This window comes from Homalodisca vitripennis, chromosome 2 (assembly GCF_021130785.1).
Source record: "Homalodisca vitripennis isolate AUS2020 chromosome 2, UT_GWSS_2.1, whole genome shotgun sequence".
NCBI classification, from domain to species: Eukaryota; Metazoa; Arthropoda; class Insecta; order Hemiptera; family Cicadellidae; genus Homalodisca; species Homalodisca vitripennis.
Window position 1 is genome coordinate 29,460,795 of NC_060208.1, and position 18,305 is coordinate 29,479,099.

General features: G+C 31.9%; 1 protein-coding gene across 3 annotated transcripts in view; it reads right to left on the reverse strand.

Annotated features, from left to right (window-relative positions):
- Positions 1 to 17,777, reverse strand: part of LOC124353750 (polycomb protein suz12-A-like) — a 30,606-nt gene extending 12,829 nt beyond the window's left edge. For all 3 annotated transcript variants that reach the window (XM_046803738.1, XM_046803736.1, XM_046803737.1), the window contains exons 1-4: positions 17,567 to 17,777; positions 7,636 to 7,682; positions 3,981 to 4,161; positions 2,295 to 2,386 (exon numbers count right to left, since the gene is read on the reverse strand). In XM_046803738.1, the coding sequence (XP_046659694.1) occupies positions 2,295 to 2,386; positions 3,981 to 4,161; positions 7,636 to 7,682; positions 17,567 to 17,663 (417 nt within the window). In that variant the 5' untranslated portion in view covers positions 17,664 to 17,777. The remainder of the gene's footprint in view (positions 1 to 2,294; positions 2,387 to 3,980; positions 4,162 to 7,635; positions 7,683 to 17,566) is intronic.
- Positions 17,778 to 18,305: the final 528 nt, after the last annotated feature.

The following is an 18,305-nucleotide window of genomic DNA, read 5'->3' on the forward strand; positions in this document are numbered from 1 at the left end:
TGTTGTAAAGATTTTCAAAAAGCACATCAATAGGTAGAGTGATTATACCTCTCAGCTGATACCTAACTGAAATATAATGCATTATTTAACACAATTCTGTTAACGGCTAATCCATTCAATTAAGGAGTTCTTATGCAAAAGCTTCTTTTTTTGTTCCGAAACAAGGTTTCATATTGGCCTGAAACAAGGAAAGAGTGTGGGCAACTATATTTATGGAAGCTGTCTGTATTGCTGCCTAATGAGAAAACTGTGTCCTTCCACACTCTTTTTCTTTTGTACAATTACTGTAGTAGCCACTGTCACCACCATTCCTTCCGGAGTTGTACCTAATCTAATTAGCCTGTCTCAACTACGAAGCTAAATACTGTGAGCTCTATCAATATTAATTTTATGGAAAGTAATAATTATTAAGCTGAGAGCTACTTACTGTAGTAGCCACTGTCACCACCATTCCTTCCGGAGTTGTACCTAATCTAATTAGCCTGTCTCAACTACGAAGCTAAATACTGTGAGCTCTATCAATATTAATTTTATGGAAAGTAATAATTATTAAGCTGAGAGCTACTTACTGTAGTAGCCACTGTCACCACCATTCCTTCCTGAGTTGCACCTAATCTAATTAGCCTGTCTCAACTACGAAGCTAAATACTGTGAGCTCTATCAATATTAATTTTATGGAAAGTAATAATTATTAAGCTGAGAGCTACTTACTGTAGTAGCCACTGTCACCACCATTCCTTCCTGAGTTGCACCTAATCTAATTAGCCTGTCTCAACTACGAAGCTAAATACTGTGAGCTCTATCAATATTAATTTTATGGAAAGTAATAATTATTAAGCTGAGAGCTACTTACTGTAGTAGCCACTGTCACCACCATTCCTTCCGGAGTTGTACCTAATCTAATTAGCCTGTCTCAACTACGAAGCTAAATACTGTGAGCTCTATCAATATTAATTTTATGGAAAGTAATAATTATTAAGCTGAGAGCTACTTACTGTAGTAGCCACTGTCACCACCATTCCTTCCGGAGTTGTACCTAATCTAATTAGCCTGTCTCAACTACGAAGCTAAATACTGTGAGCTCTATCAATATTAATTTTATGGAAAGTAATAATTATTAAGCTGAGAGCTACTTACTGTAGTAGCCACTGTCACCACCATTCCTTCCTGAGTTGCACCTAATCTAATTAGCCTGTCTCAACTACGAAGCTAAATACTGTGAGCTCTATCAATATTAATTTTATGGAAAGTAATAATTAATAAGCTGAGAGCTACTTACTGTAGTAGCCACTGTCACCACCATTCCTTCCTGAGTTGCACCTAATCTAATTAGCCTGTCTCAACTACGAAGCTAAATACTGTGAGCTCTATCAATATTATTTTTGTGGAAAGTAATAATTATTAAGCTGAGAGCTACTTACTGTAGTAGCCACTGTCACCACCATTCCTTCCTGAGTTGCACCTAATCTAATTAGCCTGTCTCAACTACGAAGCTAAATACTGTGAGCTCTATCAATATTAATTTTGTGGAAAGTAATAATTATTAAGCTGAGAGCTACTTACTGTAGTAGCCACTGTCACCACCATTCCTTCCTGAGTTGCACCTAATCTAATTAGCCTGTCTCAACTACGAAGCTAAATACTGTGAGCTCTATCAATATTAATTTTATGGAAAGTAATAATTAATAAGCTGAGAGCTACTTACAAATATTTATATTAACATATTGCATAGTAAATAATAAAAGTAATTCAGTTCTTACCTTTATGGTTTGATAATCAAAACCAGCAATGAAGTTGTACATGCTTAACCCTTCTGGTGAAGTAGATTCTTTTTTATTATTTAATGTCTTGGCTTAAAGCTAATTAGTTTGGGGTTGTTTTAGGCGGATTTGTGGTCATCAACATTTTGTGATCATCCTTACACTTCATAGTCAATATTTGTGGTTGTCAAGTTTCGTGGTAGTAACACTTCATAGTCATCAACATGGAATTAAAGGGATCCGTAATCCAGTTAAAGGGAAATATTTTTATTATGAAAATTATTCAAGAAGTTTATGATGTTATAAAGGAAGTTTTCAGGGTTTAGGAGTGAAAGACTATGTTGACTAAAGGCTATGTAAATTTAGTCAACGATATTTGATATTTGTACCAGACAAGACGTCAGTATGTTACATCACAGTGTAATAATAAATCAGTATTATCAGCCCTGAAAGGCTGAGATTTATTTATTGGTGTATAACCCCTGTACTTCGATATAATCTTTAAGATCTTAGGTCAGTTAATATTAAATTTACCGTTTGAACAGGGCACGAACTCTCTTTCCTCTTCTTGTGGCAAATTTTGAGTAGAAGAGTTTCCACCTTTACAGCATCTTCATTGCTGCCACCTGGATAAATCCAGAATAAACTAGTTACCAAACATCAACAGATTATTTAAGGATAGTAGATAGATAATTATTGTACATTTATAAATAGACTATAAATATATATAAATCTTTTGACAGTGTTTCTTACAACAAACTAATTGATAGATGTCCAATCTATATATATAAAAATGAATGTTTGTATGTTTGTCCTTTATGGAATCGTGAACTATTGGACCGATCATGATGAAAATTTGTACGGATATGTATTTTTCCACGGAGAAGGTTTATAAGCTATGCCCATCCCTTTCCCGATTCAGGATTCCGCCCCACTGGTTACAGAAATACCCATAAGAAATGCATTGCAGCAAACATATGTTAACGTCTTTTCAAATTTTTAATCAGCTGTTCTTTGTAAACATATATTACACTTATAGTTTTAAAGCATAGAGTAAGCTTAAGAGAAACGACAAATTTTGTTTAAACTGTTTTTGCAATCACTGTTAAACATAGACTTTACTATCCAGATAATACAATTCAAATTTGACGTAAAAATTCACCTTTAACTGCAATATTTATTTAATATAAACCATGCTCATGCTTGATCAGAAGAGTAATGCAGATATCATAATTACTATCTTACGTTGGCTACAAATATAAAGAATGTTATAAAATCAACCTTAGTTGTTTTTTTTTGACAGAAGTATGGTTCTCAAAACTCCGTGTGTACATATTCTCTCGATCGAGACAACAAAGCAAGCTCAATCGTGGCATCGGAGATATAACTAATTTAATCTAAAATTTATTATAGTAAAAAAAAAAATTTACTAAGTAATATAAGGACTTCGGTTCTTAAGATTTGCGTGCGAAGCCGTGGGTAACAGCTAGATAGAGGCAGGAATATGGTACATACCTTCATAATACGCCCAAGAGGCTCACGATGGAACGACTATCAATTATCTCAGCAATGTTTAGAATGTGATAGAAAAAGAATAAGTGAATATAGTGTACTGTTTTCAACGGGAAATTGCGTGCGAAGCCGCGGGCAACTTTTGCAAAAAATTATTGAAATGCGCAGCAAAGCGCGCCGGGCCCGCTAGTTTAGACATAAAAGGGCCACCCACTTCATGTTTAAGATGATATTTTTATAGTGAAATGCACATTAAAATAACTTTGATAATATTACGCTATAAGTAAAAAAATAGTTAGAAATATTAAACATGTAACAGTTTTAGTTTTATTCAGATGGACATAATAAAAATATGTGATGCACAGCATAGTAGTTAAGTAACTCACCTCAGTAATACCACGAGAATGTCATGCTAATGAACTAAAATCTGAACTAAGACTACTGACTGAAAGTATAAAAATGTATTTACAATAATTTTTATTTTAGATTGTATTCAATGGGTACCACAGTATTTTAGATGGGAGAAGTGTAATTATTACTTTATATGTGTATTAAAGTATATTTGATCTCTACGAACTCAAAAGTCAATCAAAATTTTGTATAATACAATTTTAAAGTTTTTGTATTTTCTATCTGCAAGTGTTCAAATATAGCAGGAATCAAGAGAACACTTGGAATTAAGATTGAATTTAAACTATTGCAACGTACCCTTTTTATCGTAGAAGCCCAGAAAGGTGAGAGTCATATAGCCCGACATTGGATGTTGGCCAACACTCTGCGCTCGCTCCACACGTTCCAGTAGAGAGTCTATGCGGAATGCCTTCCGAGACTTGTTTGACCGGGACATACGTCCTCGCATGTACGTCAATGTACGATTCAAAAATATGGGCTGCAAACATAGCATGTATTAATTTTCATCTGCCATCGGTTTATAAACACATTGGAGGATACAGTTCAAGAGCAGTAAAATTTTAAAAATACACAAAGCGGGATCAAACATGTTACAATGTTACAATCCCATATAATTGTAATGAGTTGTTCTCTTAAAAGCCGTGCTAGTTTTGGTGGAGGTCGAAAAGGAAGGGTATCAAAAATTTAAATATACCAAAGGTTACATATATATAACCTATATTTTACATATTGTAACACATAGGTCATTTTTGTAACTATATACAGTTAAAAACCTAATAATTTGTTTTAAGCTTGTCAAGCTAAAAATTTATGACCTGTAAAAACGTTTAGGTTTGATAATTTTAACACAAATTCCCTTCGATTTTGACCCCCACAGAAATTGTGGAGATGATGACTAAATTTTTTATTAGAAGGAAATTCTTATGCCAATTTCAGGAGAAACTAAGTTGTTTGTTTATACAATGCAAATTTCTTATTGGCTCCCAATCTAAATGCACTAGAGAAATATTACGCTTCTTATTATAATATGGTTAAAATAGAACAAGGAAAACAAACAAACAGCAAATTTCTTTAACTGTTATTAAATAAGTACCATTTTGGTATATACAAAAAAAAGTAAATTTTGTGAATATTTTATGTTTACATGAAAGCATCTGAAGTATTACCTACTTTTCTCACATAATTTCCATCAATATTAAGGTAGTTATCATATAGAACAACAAACTTTTGTATAGACATTGTCACAGAACTTTGCTACTGATTTAACAGCCACTACACAACATGGTAATTCTAATGTTACTGTCGTCATTGTGGTGCTAAACTCCAAGATGATACTTGTTACAAAAATACATCTAATCACTGGGTGATGTATGGAGGACAATCATATTGTTCTCAGCCAAATCATGGGATAAGATCTTCAGTTTGTTTTGCCTGATGTGGTCAGGTATTGTAATGCAGGAAAACAATCTCTTAAATCAGTACGCCTCAATTTTTACTTTGAATTGCATTTTAAGGTCTCAAAGTATATTTTGGAATTGATCGTGTCACCAATAAGAAAAAACCAATAAGCATACCTCGTACCTGTCTCAAAACATAGTAAGTTCAGTGATTTTCTGAGCTGAAAATAATAATGTCTCCTTGAATTTCACTTTCTTGGTTGATATGGAATGTCTATTCCGTAGACTCTTCATTTGATTCCGGTGTAAAGTAGACCATCCATGTATGAAAATGTGTGAGACATTTTGGTTTGAATAATCATTACCTTCAGCATTGCTACTCAAGAAAAGTTATCAAGGGGCTGCCTATTTGTTTTTTCTGACCGCCTAAACAAATGATTTTTTTGTACTCATTGTGAGCTCAATTTTCACTGTTCCCTAAACTGCCTTAGAATTAATCGCCTTTTGGTTCAATCGCCGGCTTTCCAGGAATTTAGTTCTACTGAAATATTCAAAGCAATCTAATTCAATATATCTTTATTCAGTAATGGTACAGTACTGTATGTGTAATGGTACCCAATTAAATAGATACACATTTCATTAAAACAAAAGAGAAGTGAAACTCACAGATCCAGACAGTCTTACAAAGGACATATTTTTATATTCTATCAATCAGTACTGTATGTAACATTCAAGTTGACTGCAAGCAACTCTTATAATAAACATTATAATACTTAATCTTCAAAGAACTCTTGGAATAAATAAATAAACTTGTTACTTAAATATTGTTTTAAAGACTTTATCAAAGGAGTTTACGGTTTGACAGCAATTCCACAGGCAATCTAGCAAAAAGCTTGTTATCCATGTATGTAATTTCTTAAAAAAAAAACTAATTTGTGATGATAAATTATTATATTGTAACATGTGGTGTAGCCATGATTGAATATTAATTAAGAGTAATCACTATTGTCAATTATGTGTTTAATTGTTTTCAGTCATGAACAAACTATTAATATGTATAATCAAATCTGTTTTAGTTTTAGGTTTATTACAGTTCTAATTGCTTTCTTCTGCTGAAGTAGAATTCCATTAAAATTATTCAAGTTGTGGTTTTATACATGCTAATATATCATGGCAATATATCCAATGAATAATTTACAATTTTTAGTGATTTCAAATCGCAATATCTGGACTTCAGACAAAATGCGTTACCAGTGAACGTTTTCTGGAACACAATATTTACATGATAATTCCACTTCCCATTTTGCACTATTAACTTGTATGATATCTTCTTCACACAAATGTTTAGTACAAGGAAACATTTTACTTTCTTTTTTCAAAGTCCAGTAAAACAATGAAACAAGTGATATTTTTAAAAGACTTTATTGAACATGTGGCATGACTCTATATTCAATAGACCAATATTGAAACAAACGTACAAAAGAAAATCACAGGCTTTTAAAATATCTCATAGTGTTCACAACATAATATATTTTAAATATAAATGTAAAATATTTTATTCAATACTACTTCCACAGTTATATTTTCTATGAGTTAAATGTATATTCAATAAAATAATAAACACCCTTATATAATGTTTTATGGCTTAATCTATTTTTTGTCAAAGGTTATGTTGTTGGTGATTTGTTCGAACCAACATTTTCTGTATCCAACAAAACTTCAGTCTCTAGGGAGTTGGTTAAGAGGGCACTTAGTGTACTAAAAATGTCCTAGAGAGTACCTTTTGAAACTTGAGGGAATTCTTTTGATAACTATGAAATCAAGAAGCATTTTTTTCATTTTCTGTATCAAATTATCAGTGATTACTGGGCGTCATTTCTTCATCATAACCATTCTTTTGGTAATTTCTGAAAGTTCTTTGCACAGCATTCCATCCCTCAATGTTTTATCAGTAAAACTTCACAAAACAGACTGAATTTCAACTGTTTTCACGTCTGTAGCACTAGGAAAATGAATAACGGTGTGTATTCCTGTTTCTAGGATTTTCATTTGGCGTAGGTATTTTAAATACGCATAACAGTTATAAATACGATTGATTGATGCCCTAATGGTTATCTGTAGCTTGCCAACATATGCAATATGTTTACAAATGATGGAACTAATGTATAATGATTCAATATGCACCAGCAAAAAAAATTGTACAATTTGCACTGCTCGCAGACTTTCATGACATCCAGTAGCTGCAATTTTCATCATAAACCTTTACAACTTTGGCAAAGACGGGATAGTTATTTTGGCATAAAAACCATAAATCCTAAAAGGTTTAATTGTCTAATTTTAATAATTACTAATGATATCTTCTCAGGATTAATTTGTAAAAAATTATGGTCAATAAAAAACATTAAAATTAACTTATCAGTATAGTTACAAATCAATCAAAGTGAATTCTATTTAACAGACCTTAAACTAAATTTTAGAAGTGATTTTCCAAAACTTCATGTATATTTAATATAATAATTTTAGTCTCATTTAAAAAAATGACACTGAATACTTACACATAACATATTCCTCGATCGTAAAAATCTGTAGATTTGGGTCGGTTCTGAAACAAATTTATCAATTATTTATATTTAGACTTGGTAGCAAGACTTATTTTAATACAAAACAAAGTCAAAGTAACTTGGAATGTAATCCGGTCAAAGAAAGGGAGAGGTATAAAAACTTGATGTTTTCGGAGTTATTTCTTCTTATAAAAATAATATTCATCTGAGATGAATGAAACTCCAATAACAGTAATAACAAAAATCAGTAATAAGAATTTTAAAACCATTGGTACACTTCATTAACTCCTAATCCATTTCTGTGTATTTCCCAAATGAACTGAAAATATTTTAAAAATTTATATTTTAAAAAGTGACAGAGATGTTACAGGTTATAAACCGGTTTCATTGCTTCCATAATTTTCCAAAATATTTGAAAGAATAGTGGATATTCAACTGATCAAGTTGATTTGAATCAACTGGATTCAAATAATTTATTGGACAAGGAGCAGCATAGATCCAGGACAAATAAATCAACTAAAGGAGTTCAGTTTATTAAAAACATTGTTCTTAAAATCTTATGGAATACAATCAAAAGAATCTGCTTGATTTTCCTCATACTTAAATAAGTATTAGATATTAGTTTCAAAACTATTAATTTTAAATTGTATTGTATTTATACGTTTCACAGCTACTCAGGCTCTGCATATATATGAGTAAGTTACAGAATGTGCCCTCTGACATTAGTGGTAACGCAGTGTACGTAGGTGACATTAACATTAACATTTTTGATGAATTATCTATTATTATGCACAGTGTAATGTACAATTTTGGTTATGTATCAATGATAATGTACCAACCACGATAACTGTAATAAATAGATGTCTCGATCTTATTTTTGTTAAATGGAGAAATATTACAAGTCGTAGTTCAGTTTTTGATTTAAATCTCACTGATCATTGTTTAGTAGGGTTAACACTTATTTTTTAAAGAGTATTGGAGAAGAGGAAATACAAAAATGTAATAATAAACTATAAGTTAATTATGAAATTGTTAATGATAAGCTGAACAAGTATAATTTTAATGATTATTATAACATTAGTGATGTAAATGCTTTAATAGGCTAATACAACTTTTAAGTGAAATTGTAAAGAGTAGCACTATTAAAAAGAATAAAGGTAATCGTAGAATGCCTGAGTCAGTCCTTGCCTGTAAGAACAGGGGTGCCACAAGACTCGAGTTATCTCGGCAACCCACTTCTTAATTTTTATAAATAATCTTTTAAATTTGGATTTCTTCCTTAATATAGCTGCTTTTCCCGATGACATCGCTTTCTTGTACACCAAAATAGATTGACAAATTTATCCAATAATATAAATAAGGACCTATGGATAGCAAAAGCATGTTCATTAACTTTGACTTAATTGATCTACCATGAAACAAATTGTAGTGGAATATTTTACAATTGCCGAGTTAGTAATTTTAAGTACCTAGGTGTCATTTTAGATACAAAAATTATATTGGGACAAACATGTAATTAATTTCCTAAGTAAACTTAGAAAATCAGTCTCTGAAAAGTTTTCTTTTTCAGAAAATTTTCTCAATTACCCTTACTTAAGGGGAGTTGAAGGTCGAAGGGTCAAAAAATAACAAAAAAATTTTTTTTTAGCTAAATTTGTTCTCTGTATCTTTCTGTACATTTTGATACCAAACATGGCCTATAAAAGTTGTTCTAAGTATTTTTTATTTAATTTTATAAAATAGTCTGCATAGCCAATTTGCGACCAGTTCAGCTTTCACCAACTTCTATTGACGATAATTATTTCTGTATTTGTTTGCACTTTGCATAGTACTCAAAGTGAAGAGTAAAGGTTGAAGAAAAATCAATGTTGGCAACACTTACTGCATATTATTTGTTGTCTATTGCTGTTTTTTTTGTCTGCTTAGACTAACCTAGTATTGTTTACTGTTGTTTTCTGGTTTGTCAGTGAGAAAGGTAAACAAAGTGTTGTTGTTTATGTTTATTATTTATAATAGTGAAATATTTTAGAGTTTAGTTGTAAATATGCCGAGAGAGTGCAAATAAAAAAAAAACGTAAGTTTCACGGTAACAGGTTTACAAATGCTAATCCAAGGCAGGAAGCAGAGACTGAGTTTAGGCCTAGGCCTTCAGTCATCAGTTCTGCTGAAAAAGAAAATTGTAGGCAAATTAGATACTTATGATAGCTTTGATGCTTCAGATAGAAACTTATTAATTTCATACAACATTTTGTGTTCAGTGTTTTTCTAACTTTGTAGCTTGTAAGGAGTGTGGATCTGACGTTTTTGATAAAAGACGATATAGAAAAGCGTAATGGGCTGGCAAGTAATTTAGTTCTAAAGTGTACAAATGATGACTGCACATTTAGTCATGAATTTTACTCTTCTAATTTTATTGATAAAAAATAATACTTTTGATATCAATCTAAGAATGTTTTATGGTTTGCGGTGCATTGGAAAGGGGCCAGAAGCTGGAAAACTTTTTGTGTGGAATGTTGAACTTGCCTTCGCCTTGCACCTATGTAAGTAAATATACGAATACTCTCAGAAACTCTCTAGCTACTGTTACTGATAGTTGTATGAAAAAATGCCACATTAGAAGCAATAAATGAGAATATAGATGATAAAGATGAAAAAAAAAATTAGTACAGACATTCCAATTGCTTTTGTTGGAACGTGGCAAAAGAGAGGATTCGTATCCAAAAATGCGTGTGTTGTACTGTTACGAGTGTTGATACCGGAAAAGTGTTGGATGTGGATGTGGAAGTGTTGACAAAGTACTGCAGTGGATGTGAAAAAACAAAAGGCAACGAAGGTTAAAATAAAAAGTCATGAACCTAATTGTTTAAAAAATTATGAGGGGGACAAGTGGCGGCATGGAGTGCGTGGGCTGCTGTTGCAGTTTGTCGACGATCGATACCTACGCGTGGCGTACGGTATGTAAAATTTTTAGGTGACGGCGACTCTAAGGCTCATCTGGCTGTAGTGGAAGATAATCCTTATGGTGATGACACCCCTGTTGAGAAGCTTGAATGTACAGGGCATATTTCCAAGAGAATGGGCACAAGGCTGCGAAAAAATTAAAAAGCAAGGCTTGGCGGTAAACCTCTGTCAGATGGTAAATCTATAAAAGGAGTAGGTAGACTTACAGATAAAGTTATTGATAAATTTCAGTCATATTATAGCAATGCAATTAGAGCTAATGTAAATAGTTTGGATAAAATGAAACGTTCTGTATGGTCCATATATTTCCATTACATCTCTACGGATGAACACCCGAGCCATCAGCTATGTCCACCTGCACGGAAACTTGGTGCAAGTACAATAAAGCTGTTTATGAAAAAAAAGACTTCAAGCATAAAAAATACAGTTCCTGTTGCAGTAATGGAAGTTATAAAACCTATTTTTCAATCATTGGCTGATCCTAGTCTCCAAAATGCCTACATGGAAAAACCGACTTCAAAAAGGCTGCACAGGATGCAACCAAAGAATCCAGAATTGCTAAAAGAAGAAAGAAACTTGAAGAAAGAAGAAGGAGCATCCTCTCAATACTGCCAGGTGGATTTTAAGGTAAAATATTCACAATAATAAGCTGATTTTTTACATTTATGTCGTTTTCCGAAAGTTGCATTTTTTAGTTTTAGGAACCATTATCTCAGGTACTAGTTAGAGTTATTGCTTTGAAATTTTTACTGGCTGTTTGTATATATGTAATGTACAAGATAAACTACAATGAATAAAATTCTTCAACTAGAAAAAAAAAATATATAATATTAAAAATCTTTGAAAAAAAAATTTGCGATTGAAAAAAAATTTATAATTTTCAAGTTATATTACCTATCAAGCTAATTGTAGTTTATTTTACTTATTATGATGCAACAATCAAGCATAAAAAAATTGTATGCTGTTAGTTGCTATGGTTACCCAGATATGTGTTCCTAAAATTCTTACTTTTAACATGGGCGGGAATGGGGCCTTCAACTCCCCTTACAATTTTATAAAAATTTTTTGATACATTCAAACTTCAATATGGAATAACATATGGGGGGGGAGAACTTTTACTTACCTCGTTAATAAAATCAGAACAAATCAAAAATTTTGTTAAAGAATAATTTTACATAAAAGAATGCTAGAGAGTTCATTTCCCCTTTTTGCTTCTTGAACATTTTACCCATATAACACTTGTATGTCTATAAAGTACTGAGATTATTTTATTTCAGATATGGCAATAGGGGTAACATAAATATTCCTCATGACATTTGAAGTTCTCGGATATTTAGATTAACAAAAGTTAATAAATACATTTTCAGACATTCCTTCCAAATCGAAATTTTCAGGCTGGATCCAAATACTTCAAATTCTGTAATAAATTACCTCAGCATCTTAAAAGTATTCAGGACTTAGCAAAGTTATGCATGAAACTTAAGATCTGGCTACTTGAGCATGACAGTTTAGAAGTCCTTAAAAAGTGTTGTAATAGTGCAAGTAGCTAATCAATCAGTTTTAATAACCTTTGTAAGTCTGGTTATTATTATTAACACGATAAAAAATATTGTCCTAATACTGCTCTTTATTGTATTAACAGCATTTTGATTTATCATTTATCCTTCTTAATAGTAGTGTATATTTGTTAAAATTGTAGCTGATGCCATTGAGCTAAATACTTCAGAAATCAGAGATTCTTTATTAATAATCTTTAAGATTAAAAGTAGCGTCAATGAAAATAAGATGTACATAGGTGTTAAGTCTTATTATAAAAAGTATTAGTGGTCTTGATTGAGTTGCCTCCAAGAATAGAATTCCTCTATTGTATAGATGGTTCTCTGCAGTAGCCAGTTCTTCATTGCTGTCTTCATTTTCTTGAGATTATCTTGATTATTCTTGATTTCTTCTAACAGAGCATTAAAGAGTTTCTTCCCAGCGTAGGTAGGTTTTTTCTCCAATAAGGCTGTTCTGTGAAGAGGTAGTGGGAAGTCTTGACCATGTCTTGTATTATGCTCATGGAGGTCACCATTTCGAGGAAGGTCTCTTGTTTGGCAATACAATATTGTTTCTATTATGTAAAGGGATGTTACCGTAAGTATTTTCAATTCTTTAAACGTAGCTCTACAACTTTCTCTAGGTCCTAGGTTGCCCATTAAACGTATTGATTTTTTTTTTTTTTTAAGGACTTTTGAAAGGTTGAATTTTGTTGTGCTTCCCCATGCTGCTATTCAATACCTAAGATGACTTACAAATAGCGCATAGTACGCTATTTTAGTGGGTTCAAGGTTGCTAGTTGCATGGGTTCGTCGTAAGGCATATAGAGATGAATTTAGCTTTAAGCATAAATTGTCAATGTGATTTGTCCAAGTTAAATTATTATTTATTGTTATTCCTAAATAATTCATGTGTTCTGCTTCTTGAAGGTCAGGGAGTTCGGCCACATAGTTTTTATTAGTTCCTATAGTGATTTGCTTAGTCTTGGAGCTGTTTAATACTAGATCATTGTATCTGCAATATTGTTGGGCCACATTAAATGAGATGTAGGAGTTTATTTCATGTTCAACATCCTTTTGGGCAGATAGCAGAACAGTATCGTCAGCATACATAATAGAATTTAGTAGTTTTACAAGAAAGTTGGCAAGTCATTTGTAAATAAAATATATAGGATTGGCCCTAGGACGGAGCCTTGGGGAACACCTTGAGTCACTGGTAGCCTTCCAGACCTGACAGTGCAGGTGTCTCCATTTCTTCTCTGTTTGACCTCCACAACTTTGTATCTTTCACTCAAGTAACTAACTCTCAAACCATTTCAGAGCTGACTGTTGAATGCCAAGAGATTGTAGTTTGGCTAGGATTAGGTTATGGCCAAGACAGTCGAAGGCATTACTCAGGTCTAGAAAGATACTGGTGATGGTGTTGCCTTCTTCTAGGTTGTCTATAATAAATTCAACAAAGTCCATTATTGCAGTTAATGTAGACCTTCCTTTTCTGAAACCATGCTATTTATTTGACAGGAGATTATTGGCTTGCAGGTGAGTGAGGAGTCTAGATAGAGTTATTATTTCTATTACTTTAGATACAGTCGGTAGTAGTGAGATGGGAAGGTAGTTTGTGTCTTCGTCTTTATTTCCTTGTTTATGTTTAGGATATATTTTGGCAAGTTTTAGGTTTTTCGGGAATCTGCCTTGCATAAAGGATAGGTTAGTGATGTGGTGTATTCGTCTTAAGAGTTCAGCCTCGCAAAATTTTATGATTTTAGAAGACATTTCATCCAACCCAGCGGAGGTTTTACTTGCTAGTGAGTGGATTGTTTGTTTAATCTCCTTTACTGTGGTAGGGGTCATCTCTGTCATTATGGTTTCTATGTTGTAAAGTGAATTATATACTATGTTGTCATTTGATATTTGTTGTTGTTGTAGAGTGTTGTCAGCAGTATTAATAAAGAAGGTGTTAAGGTGGTTAGCGATTTTATTTGGGTCTGTTTCTTGTACTTTATCAATTTTTAAATGAGTCAGGCCTGGTGTTGTTTGGTTTTTAGCAGCTCTTTCTCTATTTATAATTTCCCAGATTGCTTTGGTTTTATTGTTAGCTTGATTTATATAGTCTGCATTGGCCTCCTTCCTAAGCTCTCTGAGTTTTAGATCATAAGCTTTCTTCTTCCAGTTTGCTTCAGTCTTATCTTCTATTCCTCCAGTAAGATTGAACTTGTCCTTCGCTTTAATAAATTCTTTCTGTAAGCTCAAGGCTTCTTTGTTGTGGTATGTATTCCTTTTAGAGTGATGTAGTTTCTTGGTTTTGAATGGACAGGCAACATCTAAGGCCCTAGTAAAGGTGATAAGGAAATTGTCATAAGCGTCATCAGTGTCATTTGATTGTGTCACATTTTCCCAAGTTTCTGTGGCTAAGAGGTGTTTTAGGTTATTTAGATTCCTTGAGTTTGTATCCCTATATATGTTGAAGATGTTGAGTTGTCAAGTATTTTAGGAAGATCAGCTGTGCAGTATTGACCGGTATGATCTGAGAGACCAGTGTTACAGACTTCTACTTCAGTTACTATGTGACTGGACTCTTTCAGTTTGTTAACTATTTTGTTTTTGAGCATTTTTTTTTCTAAATAGCTGCTACATAACTTGATAACATGGCAGTTTAATTTCTAAGACATTATTATACATACCTTGCTTGGATAAAAAAGGAGAATAAATCATTATGTTTATAATAGACAGCAATACGTTTAAATTTAACATGTAAATGATTTTGAAAATTGTATACACTTAAGACATTACAATTTCAAAATATCAAACTGTAAAACATGGAGTACCTCTAGGATCTATATTGGGTCTTTTACTATGTTTATGCTATCTAGAAGGCCTCACAGAGGAAGTTAGTATGAGTTATATGTGTTTATATGCGTATTATATTAATTTAATAATTAAAGGCTAGTTAAACAATTTAATAGAAACATCGGCTAATCCAGACATATTAAATTATAAAATGTTTCTTAAATTGTAATCTACTAACTCAAAAATGTAATTTATATTTTCCAATTATTTATTAGAACAGGGAGACTGTAATAAGCAGCCTACACCCATTATTCGATTGCTATTATAAAACAATTTGACATATTCAACTTCAATGTATGTAAAAATCGTATACAATTAGTTATAATAAATTACCGTAATAAGAAGAATCTCGTACATTATAATTTTAAATATATAAATTTTTCAAAACAACAAAACCAACTATGGCCTAGAATATTTACAATATTTATAACTTGCCCAGCTTGATATCAATAGGTAACCGCTTTTGTGAAATGGAGGAAAGAATTCTCCTTATGTATTACCAGGAACCAAACCCAGATGTTGAAGCTACTTAAACAAATCTTGTCACCTATGAGGAATGTCTTACATATTTTCCTCATAGTCATCGCCATTTTCCAGGTCTCAAAATATTATTTACTTCTTGTTTATTGTTTACATTAAAATTACTATAACTGATAAGTTGAAATCATATGCTAAGTTAAATTTATTGTAATATCAATTATCCTTTGGATAAAAACAATCGAACCATTCGATAATAGCAATTGAATAACAAGTGTAGGCCGTAGTAAGCTTAATTTATGCTTATTAAAATCTACCCATTAGAACTTAACCTGGATATAAAATTTAATCAGAATTCACTAACTAGAACAAATCAGACAACTTTTTTAAGACTAACAACTTATATTAATTTATCTTGGACAAATCATGTTGTCTTGTAGTGAGTGCAATGTCATCAGGATCTGGAAGGTTTCAAAAGTTTAAAATATTATAAATTATAAATTTGAACTATTAAAAAATTTGAAATGTGCTGAAAAGCAAACTGTAACATACTTTTAGAAAGAGTACTTCTTTGGTAACTTTGAATAAAAATTTGGATTTGTTGAAATTTTTAACAAGGTTTCAGTAAAAAAAAAAAAAACAGTGAAATCGTAGGACTTTGACATTTGGATACAAGAAGCAAAATTTATTAGAGCTGTTTTTTTTCAAAAAGATCAGTCAATAAGAGACCTTTGAAATTAGATACAGCTCAACCTATCTTTACATTTGAAATTCTTTAAAAAATGACCCCTAACCCTCATAAAAGGTATTTTGGGATATTTTTTATGTTTTACCAAATTCTTAGAGGTCAAAATATGGGATTTTTGTTAAATCTAAGAAGATAATTTCTTGGTTCAGCCGCTATACTTCGTGGACTAGTTATCTACCTCACCCTTTAGAGAGGGATAAAATATAACCTAGACTATCTAAAATGAAAATATATTGCAACAAAAAACAGGTTTTTTTTATCTTTTCGTGTAGCTCAATATTTTCTAAACTGGTTTCGCAGTTAATCATGTAGTAAATAGAACTAATTATTTTTAGAAACTCTACTAAATCCACCCCAGTTAGCTATATTAAGACACTGCCATAACAATTAAATTGGGCAGTGGCAGTTTAATAAAGATTAAATACTTACTTAATCAGAATAATTAATAAATATTTGTAAGTGGTTTTAGACAGATTTTCCATAAAAACCTTTGGTATACTCAGCTGAAATACCGTGGGCGTAGATAGAACCCCCTTCCAAAAAAAGCCTACCTACCAATTAGAATAAATATACAAGCCTGCCTCAATTTTGGCTACAGTAGTATGTGGCCACCCCCACAATCAAATCAGGAAATACCTAAACTAATACATATATACAAAATTATAGTTATTTAGAATTAATTATTGTGTCACAAGTACACATCCTTTAAAATAGTAACTAAATGTTACACGGTTTTGTTTGTTACATTTTATAAATACACATAGCCTAGATAGATTTTTATTCGTCATTACATTATCACCTTTTAGATATAAAAATAGGTGCACTAAGTTATAATGTAATTTGAAATACATATTAAGGAATTCAGTTTGACATTTTGGTTTCGGTCATTTAGATAATCATGAATATCAATGATTTTATTGTGGTAGTGGCCACTTACTATATTGCAGCCTTAATTTTAAAAGAAGAATATTAGTTTGTATGGTTAGGCTGGTGTTTTGGGGGAATATTCACAAATATTTTTGGTTGACCACATACAAACTTAGGAAGCAAATAACTTATACAACTAAAAAGTCTATGTATTAGCAGTTGGAATATCAATTAGTATAGACAAGAAAGTTGATAGGTTATGACATTTATATTATTTTACTTTTAATAAAATAATCCCTAGTGGTAATACTTATTTAATTGCTCCTATCAGAAAAAATTAAACTAATTTGTGTAATATCACAGCCTTTTCATGCATATCATTAAACTGAAACATAATTTGCTGAGAATATGAAATTCACTATTCAAAATCAATGACTCCATGTCAACGGTTGCTGAAACAAACCCAAGCGTCTTCAATAAAAACACTCACTTTCAAACGCTTGAAGAAATAACTCATGGTCAGCTTGTACAAGATCTACTCTTGTTTTAGAAGAATCTTGATCTTTATCACGTTTCTTTGGAGGCATTTTGTTAAATTTTGAACAATAATATCACTATCACACACACTCAAAATTCACAGAACAGGGCCAACCTATAACCAAAACCCGCGAATCACCACACAACTACCACACACACAGGGATCGAGATCACCTTCTTTCAGTAGCCGCCGGTCGCCTTCCCAGCCGTTTAATTTTTTTCTACACACGACTTGCGTTTTTAAATTCACAAGACAATACATTTTATACTATATAAAGTTCGTTTCAGTTGAAATTGGTTTAAAACTAAGGTAATTTAAAATCAAACGTATTCTTGTAATATTAATATACATAAATGTATTGGTTTAGTAGATTACGTACACTAACATATATCGTGTCTTGTCATATCAATGAGTCGAAGCAAGACGATGTTTATTTATGAATATAAATTCAATGGTGTTGCTCTGAGGGTAGTTGATAAAGTAAGAGATCTGGGTGTGATTTCGACTTATTCTTTTTGTATCTTAGCCCTTATGAGCATATGGTTAATGTAATTTCTAGAGCATCCTCTTTGTTTGATTTTATTTACCGCTAAACCAGAGGCATTAGATCTCCTCATTCACTGGTCATAGTGTATAAGATACTGATAAGTTCTTTTCTGGAGTAATGTTCCATCATCTGGTCTCCGGGTCA